This window comes from Melospiza melodia, chromosome 4 (assembly GCF_035770615.1).
Source record: "Melospiza melodia melodia isolate bMelMel2 chromosome 4, bMelMel2.pri, whole genome shotgun sequence".
Taxonomy (NCBI): domain Eukaryota; kingdom Metazoa; phylum Chordata; class Aves; order Passeriformes; family Passerellidae; genus Melospiza; species Melospiza melodia.
Genome location: NC_086197.1, coordinates 77,871,638 through 77,880,980, shown reverse-complemented (window position 1 = coordinate 77,880,980; position 9,343 = coordinate 77,871,638). Strand labels below are relative to the sequence as shown.

The 9,343-nt window shown below is 44.1% G+C and overlaps 1 protein-coding gene across 3 annotated transcripts; it reads left to right on the top strand.

Moving 5' to 3' along the window:
• Positions 1-2,299: 2,299 nt before the first annotated feature.
• GPR85 (G protein-coupled receptor 85) lies at positions 2,300-8,794 on the top strand. Of its 3 annotated transcripts, XM_063155278.1 has the most exons (3): positions 2,300-2,574; positions 2,687-3,025; positions 4,857-8,794. In XM_063155278.1, the coding sequence occupies exon 3, from the start codon at positions 5,032-5,034 to the stop codon at positions 6,142-6,144; it is 1,113 nt and encodes a 370-aa protein (XP_063011348.1). In that variant the 5' UTR covers positions 2,300-2,574; positions 2,687-3,025; positions 4,857-5,031; the 3' UTR covers positions 6,145-8,794. The 3 variants fall into 3 exon arrangements, with proteins under 3 accessions (XP_063011348.1, XP_063011347.1, XP_063011349.1); XM_063155277.1 differs by lacking the exons at positions 2,300-2,574; positions 2,687-3,025 and adding an exon at positions 3,089-3,231; XM_063155279.1 differs by lacking the exons at positions 2,300-2,574; positions 2,687-3,025 and adding an exon at positions 3,632-3,730.
• The last annotated feature ends 549 nt before the right edge of the window (positions 8,795-9,343 follow it).

The window sequence follows — 9,343 nt, the reverse complement described above, 5'->3', positions numbered from 1 at the left end:
TTTGATCTAAATCAGAAAATCAGTGAAATTGTCTTGCCTCTCTCATTTTCTAGTGAAAGTTCTAGTCAGTCTGCTGTTAACTTTAACAAGGTACATGAACCCTCTTGTGCTTGTACTTCACTTACATTCTCCTTCTACCCTTCCTCCGTGGGGCACAGCAGTACATAAGTATGAAAAGAAAAAATGTCAAGGAAAGCTATTTAATTCCCTACGAGTAACCACTACTTCTGATATGGTTGCTTGGGACCACAGGTCCTCTGTGTTTTGAAGTCTCCTTTGTGTTGCCCTTGGTGTTACCCCCCTTATATTGTTTGGTGGACACTTTATTCAAGACTCAGGATCCTTCCTTGTGCCAAAACCCCAAGAAATTCTTCTTGGCTGCCCCTAATCTCACTATGCAACTTGGGCTGCCTCACGCTTTTTTTTTTAATGAACCTTTCATATTTCTAGTCCAGCTGTTTTGAAGAACTTGTCAGCACAGACCTCATTACCTGTCCTTACATATCTCTTCTCGCTATGTTCCAACTGCTCTTGCTTTCTGGAGCATCATGTCACTCCACCCTCTTACTTTGCAACAAAGGCTTCTCTTGACTGACTCTACCCTTACAACAAACAGAATGGAGTTCAACCCATGTGATGGACTTTGAGTTTGTGACTCAGAATGAGATAATCTAATGCATATCTTTCTCAGTGATTTCTAATATAGGAAACGAACTGTGTCATGTGGCACTTCAATCTAGATGTCTACATTTTGTTGAACAAAATTAGAACACTTGTTCTCAGGTTACACCTGTGACGACAAATGGATTTATGCTGAACTGGTGGTTGAACAGTGAATGAATTCTGAAGTTCACAGGTTACTTCTAAGCAGTTTGTTACAGGTCTAAAAGGAGAGCAAGTTTTAAAATGTTATATACCAACATAATCTTGTAACATCTCTAAAAGAAAGCCCAGAGAGAAAAAAACTTAAAACCTGCGTCACTGGATCTATTTTATTATGATGATTCTGTTGCCTTGTTTACTCCTAACAAAAAATCATCACTCTTACACATACCAGAGTGTAAGAACAGGCCCTGACCATGACCATACTATAGTCATTCAGTACTAAGTATTATAAATCTTCCTAATCTTGCATTGCAAATGTTTCATTTCCATGCATGGCATTTGGAGAGCTCTATATTAGAGAGACCATTAAAGCTACTTCCTTTAAGAATGACCTCAAAGGTTATTGTTCATGTCACTGTGGGTACCTGTATTTAACAACAGAGAAAGGAGGAGAGTCTGCACAGCTTAGGTGTTTGCAACATGAGAAGTGCAACTTGAAGTAGTAGCTTTAACAACCACCCAGTTTTTAAAAGTGAAGCTAACCCCTGCCACCCCAAAGATGAGCACCATCATGTCCTCATAAGTATGTTTGCAGAGAAAATTAAAAATTGTGTGGCGCCTGAGCTTTGTGTCAGTTTTCTGCCTAAGAATAAATTTTATCTGAAACAAGTCACATGGTTGAAGTAGAGGGATGTTGGTTTTGAATACACGTAGTTTCCAGTGGCTGGAGACCTCTAGGCTTGGTCAGCCTGCTACTGAAGCTAATTTTGTGGTTTGGCAACCAATTCCAATGCCTTTTACTGAGTGTCAAAAAAAAAGAACCCAAACCTGACAACAGCCTTAAAAAATGCCTGTAGTCTACTAACGGTCTCACGGATGTGACACACATTATGAATCAACCCTATAAATCTGTCCCACAGAAGGATTTATTCTGGCTTGAACGGAAGCTCCCAGCGAAGAAGTTCCTCGGGATCCAAATCTCTCGACCCAAAACAAGCTGTTCCTCAACTGCCTTGCAGCCAAAGCGAATTACTCTTGGGGCACGGCTTTCACGTTCCCACTTCTCCCGGATAAACTTGCACACAAACCGGAGAGGCGGGAGGGCGGAGGGGTCCCCCAGTCCTTCCCGCTGCCTCCCGGTTCTGCCACGGCGGCCCCAGCGCGGGTCAGCGCCGCGGGTGCGGGGGCCGGCGGGAGGCCCCGGCTGCAGCCCGCCGCCTCCCGGCGCCGCCGCCCCGGCCCACCGGCCCGCATGACATCATCGGGACGGCTCGGGATCGATCCCCGCCGGCCGCCGGCTCGGGCGGCGCTCCTCCGCGGCGGCCGCCGCTGCCGCCCTGCGCGCCGAGGGGCACGGCGGGCCCTGCCGCGGGCGGAACGGGCTGACAGCGGGCTCATCGCCGCCGGGCTCATCGCCGCCGGGCTCATCGCCGCCGGGCTCATCGCCGCCGCCACGCAGCGAGCGCGCTGACGGCTCTGCGCCGGCTTCGGGCTGCGCGGCGGGAGCCGCTCCGCGGGCTGCCGGGGAAAGGTGCGGCGTCCTCACGGCCCCGCGGCGAATGCGCCCTCCGCCAACAACGGCGCTCGTTAAGGCGCTGGCTCGGGGGTCAGGAAGAAGGAATTCACCGGGTGGGAATCGGGAGGAAGGAAAAGGAGCCACGAGCGGGAGGATCGAGCAGCGGCAGCTGAAGAAACCGCCCGGCGCCTCTCCTGACAGGCTGCGACGCGCAGCGCTTCCAGACCCCCGTCGTAAGCGAATGGGGCGGGAGGGGGAGCCCAAAGGCATAAACAAGGAGCGCAGGACCTAATTCCTTCCCCTCCCTTTCCTCACTGGCTCGCCCGGGCTCGCCAATAAATCCAGCTGGGCTGTACATCGCGATGGGAACGTGCTGCCAAGGAGGCTGCCTTCCCGTCGCTGAGGATGCTGCCTTCCCCGCACTGAGGAGGCTGCTGCCGCCGGGGCTGCCTGCGCACCACTGAGGACGCTGCTGCTGCTGCTGCCGCCGAGGTTGCCGTGCCCTCTCTGAGACAGCAGCGGCTGCCGCCGCCGAGCCTGCCGTGCCCTCATTGAGGCGGCCGCCGCCGCTGCGTTACAGGGAGAGATTGTGGCGCTGCGACAGGGGAGGACGGGGCTCGGCGCGCAGGGGGGAGGCGCGGCGAGCATGCGCCGCCCGAGCCGCTGACTGGATCCTCAGCCAAGGTACCGAGGCAAAAAAAAAAAAAAAAAAAAAAAAAAAAAAAAAAAAAAGGAAATTGAAAAAAAAAATAAAAGGGAGAAAGGAAAAGGATTGAGAGAAAGAAGAATGAATGACGGTAGAGGAGAATAGAAAAGACCGCCAGGGTAAAGCAGCCCCCGGTCCCCGGGAAGGAGCAGCTCTGGCATGTGGGGATCTCCGGCACCAACAGGTAGGAGGAGAGGGGCTGGGGGCGCCGAGGCTGCCGCGGCTGCAGGTGCGTGCTGAGAGGGCTCTCCCGCTCGGCGCTGCGGGGCTGGTTTCCAAAGAAGGGGCATGATGGAAGCCCTCCCAGACAGACAATGCCTCTTCCGCTCTCCCCAGCTCCCCGCCGCGGGGGGCTCTCGCACGGCTCCGGCAGATGCGGCTGATGCCAGGCAGCGGCGGCGCAGCCAGCCCAGCGCGGCACGGCCGGGCGCGGGGAGCGGCCCGGGGTGCGAGCGGCGGCGGTGAGGGCGCCGAGCGGGCGAGCCGTGCGCGGCGGGGCCGGGGCGCGCGGGCCCCGTGAGCGCGGAGGCTGGGCCGGCCGCCGCGGGGACAGCTCCGCCGAGCAGGGGCAGCGGCGGGGCTGCCGGGAGGGGGAGGGGGAGCCTGGTTTCATGGTTCCAAAACGATGCCATGATCTGATCAGCCTCTGTTTACACAGCAGCAATCAGGCTCTTTTGTGGACGGTAAGAATGGAAGGGTTTTGCTGGGATTCAGTGGGAATATCCTTTGTACGCCCGAGGTGGCATAGGAAACACTTCGTGTGAATAACGAAGGAGCCTGATCATGCCCGCTGTGGCTCCTGTGCCTGGCTCTGGAGGGAGAAAAAAGAAAAACAAAACAAAACCGAAAAAAAAAAATTAAAAGCAGCAACAGACAGCTCTTTATTATATTTTATTGCATAAAATGTATTCCGGTACGATTCACTGGGAGGATTAATGGGAATCATGGAGCCCTAATTAGCAAAAACAGGAAAACAACCAAAAATAAAAAAACCAACAATTTTTATGTTTATTTAAGCATAACCAAAACCAGCTCTCCCGAAAGGGTGGGCATTATATCTGGGCTGTGCTGCCTGGTTTTGCTCAGTATTTACACTGACCGTCGCTTATTATGAATTATGTCGAGGCTTTAACGATTTGCATTAAAGCACGGGGGAAGGGGGGGAGGCCGGGGGGGACGACACCCTAAAGCATACTGCTATCGACTGTCTAGATACCTGTTTATCGAAAAGGCTAAACGATAAAATTATTGTTTATAGCAGGAAGGGAGGGGGGTAGTGAATACTGTTTCTCTTACAAAATGCATAAACTAACACTGTGTGATTAATGTGCTTTGGTGACTTGGGTTAAAAAACATAAATTCTGCAGGGTTTCTTTGGGTGTGATCCATATCAACACAGCAGTTGCCTCTTAAAACATTGACAAATACTGTAGCCATAAAATAAATGTAGGTAATGTCAAAATATCAGCAGTCTTTGGGGATTCTTTAAAAAAGATGTCAGTGATTCACTCTTGGGCTTGCAAACTGGAATCTTTTGATTCATAAAATCTCTGAGGCTTTAACTGTGAAATTATATGTGCTACCAAATATAAGGGGCACTGGTCAGTCATGAAACTGTAACAAATCTGCCAATAATCAATTATACTAAATAGTCAGTAAAAAAAAAAAAAGCCTCGTGTTTTTTTAAAAACAAACAATAGTACTCAAATTTACAACTTCATTCTGTTCTCCATAAATTAACATCTTTGCTAGCACTTTCTGACATCATTTTGTGTTAACTTAAGAACTGATAGCTCGATTTTTTTTCAGATATTTTGATGGCATGACAAATCAGAAAGAAGAGGATGTACTGTATGACTAGACACAAGATCAGTTCTGTTTGTGGATTACATTTTCAGTAAGATGTATGGATCTATTTTTTCCTTGTTCTTAAATATAGATCATGAGACTTGACTGAGGCAATATACATATCATCCATCCATCTATGGCGAACTACAGCCATGCAGCTGACAACATTTTGCAAAATCTCTCTCCTTTAACAGCTTTTCTGAAACTGACTTCACTGGGTTTCATAATAGGAGTCAGTGTGGTGGGTAACCTTCTGATCTCCATTTTGCTAGTCAAAGATAAGACCTTGCATAGAGCTCCTTACTACTTCCTGTTGGATCTTTGCTGCTCAGATATCCTCAGATCTGCAATTTGTTTCCCTTTTGTTTTCACCTCGGTAAAAAATGGCTCTACGTGGACTTATGGGACTCTTACTTGCAAAGTGATTGCCTTTTTGGGGGTTTTGTCCTGCTTTCACACCGCTTTCATGTTATTCTGCATAAGCGTCACGAGATACTTAGCTATTGCCCACCACCGTTTTTATACGAAGAGACTGACCTTCTGGACTTGTCTGGCTGTTATCTGTATGGTGTGGACTCTCTCTGTAGCCATGGCTTTCCCCCCAGTTCTAGATGTGGGCACCTACTCGTTCATTAGGGAGGAAGACCAATGCACTTTCCAGCATCGTTCCTTCAGGGCTAATGATTCATTGGGATTTATGCTTCTTCTTGCCCTTATCCTCCTAGCCACACAGCTTGTCTACCTCAAGCTGATATTTTTTGTTCACGATCGCAGGAAAATGAAGCCAGTCCAGTTTGTTGCAGCAGTGAGCCAGAACTGGACTTTCCATGGTCCCGGAGCGAGCGGTCAGGCGGCTGCGAATTGGCTGGCTGGATTCGGAAGGGGTCCCACGCCTCCAACCTTGCTGGGAATCAGGCAGAACGCCAACACCACAGGCAGGAGGAGGCTGCTGGTTTTAGACGAATTCAAAATGGAGAAGAGAATCAGCAGAATGTTCTACATCATGACATTCCTCTTTCTGACCTTGTGGGGTCCCTATTTGGTAGCCTGCTACTGGAGAGTTTTCGCGAGAGGGCCTGTAGTACCTGGGGGATTTCTAACGGCCGCTGTCTGGATGAGTTTTGCCCAAGCTGGAATCAATCCTTTTGTCTGCATTTTCTCCAACAGGGAGCTGAGGCGCTGTTTCAGCACAACCCTTCTTTACTGCAGAAAATCCAGGTTACCAAGGGAACCTTACTGTGTTATATGAGGGAGCATCTGTAAATCTTTAGCCTTGTGAAACACTACCATTCTCTGCTAAGCAATTGTGGCCTGTAGCCATGTCTTGAGGAGAAAATCAAGAATGGGACGTCAGCAGCTGTAAGGATTTGGGCAACATTCTGCAGTCTCTGCAATAGCTCACCTCTAATCCTGTTTTAAACCTAAACATGTTCCTGCTGACCACTGCTGAAGGTTTGTAATTAAGAACAAAGGACTGAACTACTGCCCTGAATTCCTTTATGTGGTTGAAATCTAGATTATGAAAGTAGCAGGTGCTAAGTATCAGTGCTAAATGCTGTGTATATCACTACATAAAATAAGAACATCAAAAAGATTAGCATTGGACATCTTAATAAATTAAGTTGATATGAGGTTAATGTGTTGATAAAACTAATTTTAGACATCTGAAGACCTTTAAAACATTTCATACAATTATTATTTTGAAAAGACTGAAAACTGGGGACTCAAGTACTGTAACTGATTAAAGATGTGCCATGCATTATTGGATTATCACACTTACAAATCTGTTTGCCTTGTGAGTAAGTTTTGGGGAGCATTCCAAAGCAGTATTTTTGTTCAGATTTTGACTTTAATTTTTTTTTTCTCCAAATATATTACTCTTTCTAATTACCATTTTCCTTAACAGTGAAATTACTAACATTTAACTGTATTCTGTGTTTTTTGCTGATTTGGTATAAAGTTTAATAGACTCTTATTTATATTTTTTAAAAAGCTAGATATCAGTCTGTTAGGCAACGTTAATGATAATATCCAGTCATAAGTGAACAGTTATAATTATACAGAATAAACACATGTTGCCTTAAAGGGTTATCTAGTATCTTCCATTTTGTTTAGCATTGAAGCAAATAAGCAAGGAAAATTGAATCAATAACTCTGGCCAGTCATTTGGGAGTGCATGAAAGATCACTTAGTCCTCTTTTTTCCTTTTTACTCCAGTGGTTCCCAAAATCAATATGCACATCACTGGGATTATATGATTTTTTTCTAGGTGTGCCGCCCTTTCTAGTTTGTTCTGAGAAACACAGGCAGTTGATGTATGTTTATATTTTAAGACAGCTGTCATGGGGAGACCGCAGCCTTAGTATGATATCTTGCACAATTTGTGAAGCATTTATTCTACTGAAGGCACAGTCTTGTTTATATTTTCTGCACATTTTGGTGTATTGGTTGTTTTAAATTATTTAAGTTTTAACTTGTGAAAGCATATACTATGATTTCTTAGTATTTTAGAAATACATTAGAGTCTGTGAGTCTTTCCTTCTTTAAGATACAGATGTGTGGATTTCAATATAAAGTTGCATTTGCCAAAATTTACCTGTGTAGCTTGTTAATTTTCTTGGAATAAAATTTTACATTTTTCCAGTTATACAATTAACCTTTTTTATTTTGTCTAGTGAGCTAGCATGAAGTACTGAGAATGTAGCCATTATGAATTATTATCCTTTGCAGTCACTGTATTCCCAAACTGTAAATGCATGAATGATGGGGACCACAGGATTGATAAATTATATTATCTGCAGTAGCACTATTGTGTAGTTTATCATAATTACCCATCTATCTGTTCTAATATGTCAGTTATATTTAAAGTTACAACACAGTATTTGACATTAACTTCACAGTTTAATTTTGGAAAATGTGTATAACTGAAGCACAAAACCATGAGTTGATCAGTCATAAAGAACACAGATTTTTCTTAATTTTGGGAGAGACAAGACTAGAGGTCTGAATTCAGTATTGGTATATCTTGTCCTTTGTTGCAGTTTTATGACCAGCAAGTTCACGTGTGCGTACACAAGTAGCAGTCAATAATGGAAAAGCTTAAATTTGTGTGATAACATTATATAACATATGCAACAATTCAGACAGTTGTGTCTGTTTGTGATCAGACAACTTGATCAAAGATTTGGTGAGCGATCTGTTTGACCTCACTTACACTTTTATACTGAGGTTGATTGGTGAGAGGCATGGCTTTATATACTGTGTTGAAACAGAAAAAATGCTAAAACAACGAGTCCTCATCAGTGTAGGAATGTTTCAGAACGTAATTTGAAATGGGACCAATAAACTTCTACCAAAAGGACATTTTTATTACACTGGAAAAGGCTTTGAAATTAAGGTAGTTAAGCAATTGTCAAAGATAGAAGGAGTGAATAAAAACTGAATCATATGTTGAGAAAAATTCTGAAAGTCATCCCACTTAAGTTTATTAAAAGGTTGATTGGCAATAACTTGTCTAATTTCTTTAAAATAGTAACCTTTACAAGGAACATTGATATTACATATTGTAATAAAGAAGTACATATAAATAAAGTTGTAAATAGTATATAGTTGTAGAAGTAGTCAGTTCTGATGATTAGCCAGAAAATTTTCAACTATGAAATTTCAAAAGCTGCAAATCTGGGGCCTGACCTAACTCTTAATAAAGTTAGTTGGTGTTTTCCCATTAACTTCATTTGGAGCAGAAGCAGGCCCTAACATTTCTATAGTACTATACTTCTGAAATACTAAGAAGGCTGTATTTACTATGCAGTGGGAAAGAAAAGAAAATTTAAATTATTTCCCTGGAAGTTTTGCAAGGAGCAACTGATGTAAATTCAAATAATAAACAGTAAACAAATCTGAAAGCAAATATTTTGATAAATGTTTTTCTTTTGATATGAATATAATTTCTTTGGCTATATGACAATACTGTATTGCTACCTGAGAAAGGGCAGGTAGTTTTTATTAAGTGGATTTTAAAGAATTGTGCCAGTAAGAAATCTTGTGACAGAAGTATTTAGCTTTATTTTTCTCCAGTGTTGAAAGGACAAGGGGATGTTAAGTGAAATTAAAATCCAACATATAAAGTAGCATTTTATGCAATGGTATTGCTCAGTGGGTACAGGATGATTACACACTGATACAGGATGTCAAGTAGTTTAGAAAGGTTCCTCAAAGAACTGAATGTTTACATGAACTAAAGCAGTGCTTGCACTTTTTGCCATCAGTGTCATTTTGATCCTAGTCAGCATATCAAAACTAATGTATTAAGGTATAAATTCAAAGGAGCAAGAAGGTTCATTCCAATTCAGTTCACTGTTGTGTCACAGTATGAGGAGCCTTTTGCTTTCATTTTAGTACAGGAGTTAAGCTATTGCCAAAGCTAGAATACAGGGCTGGTAGGTTAG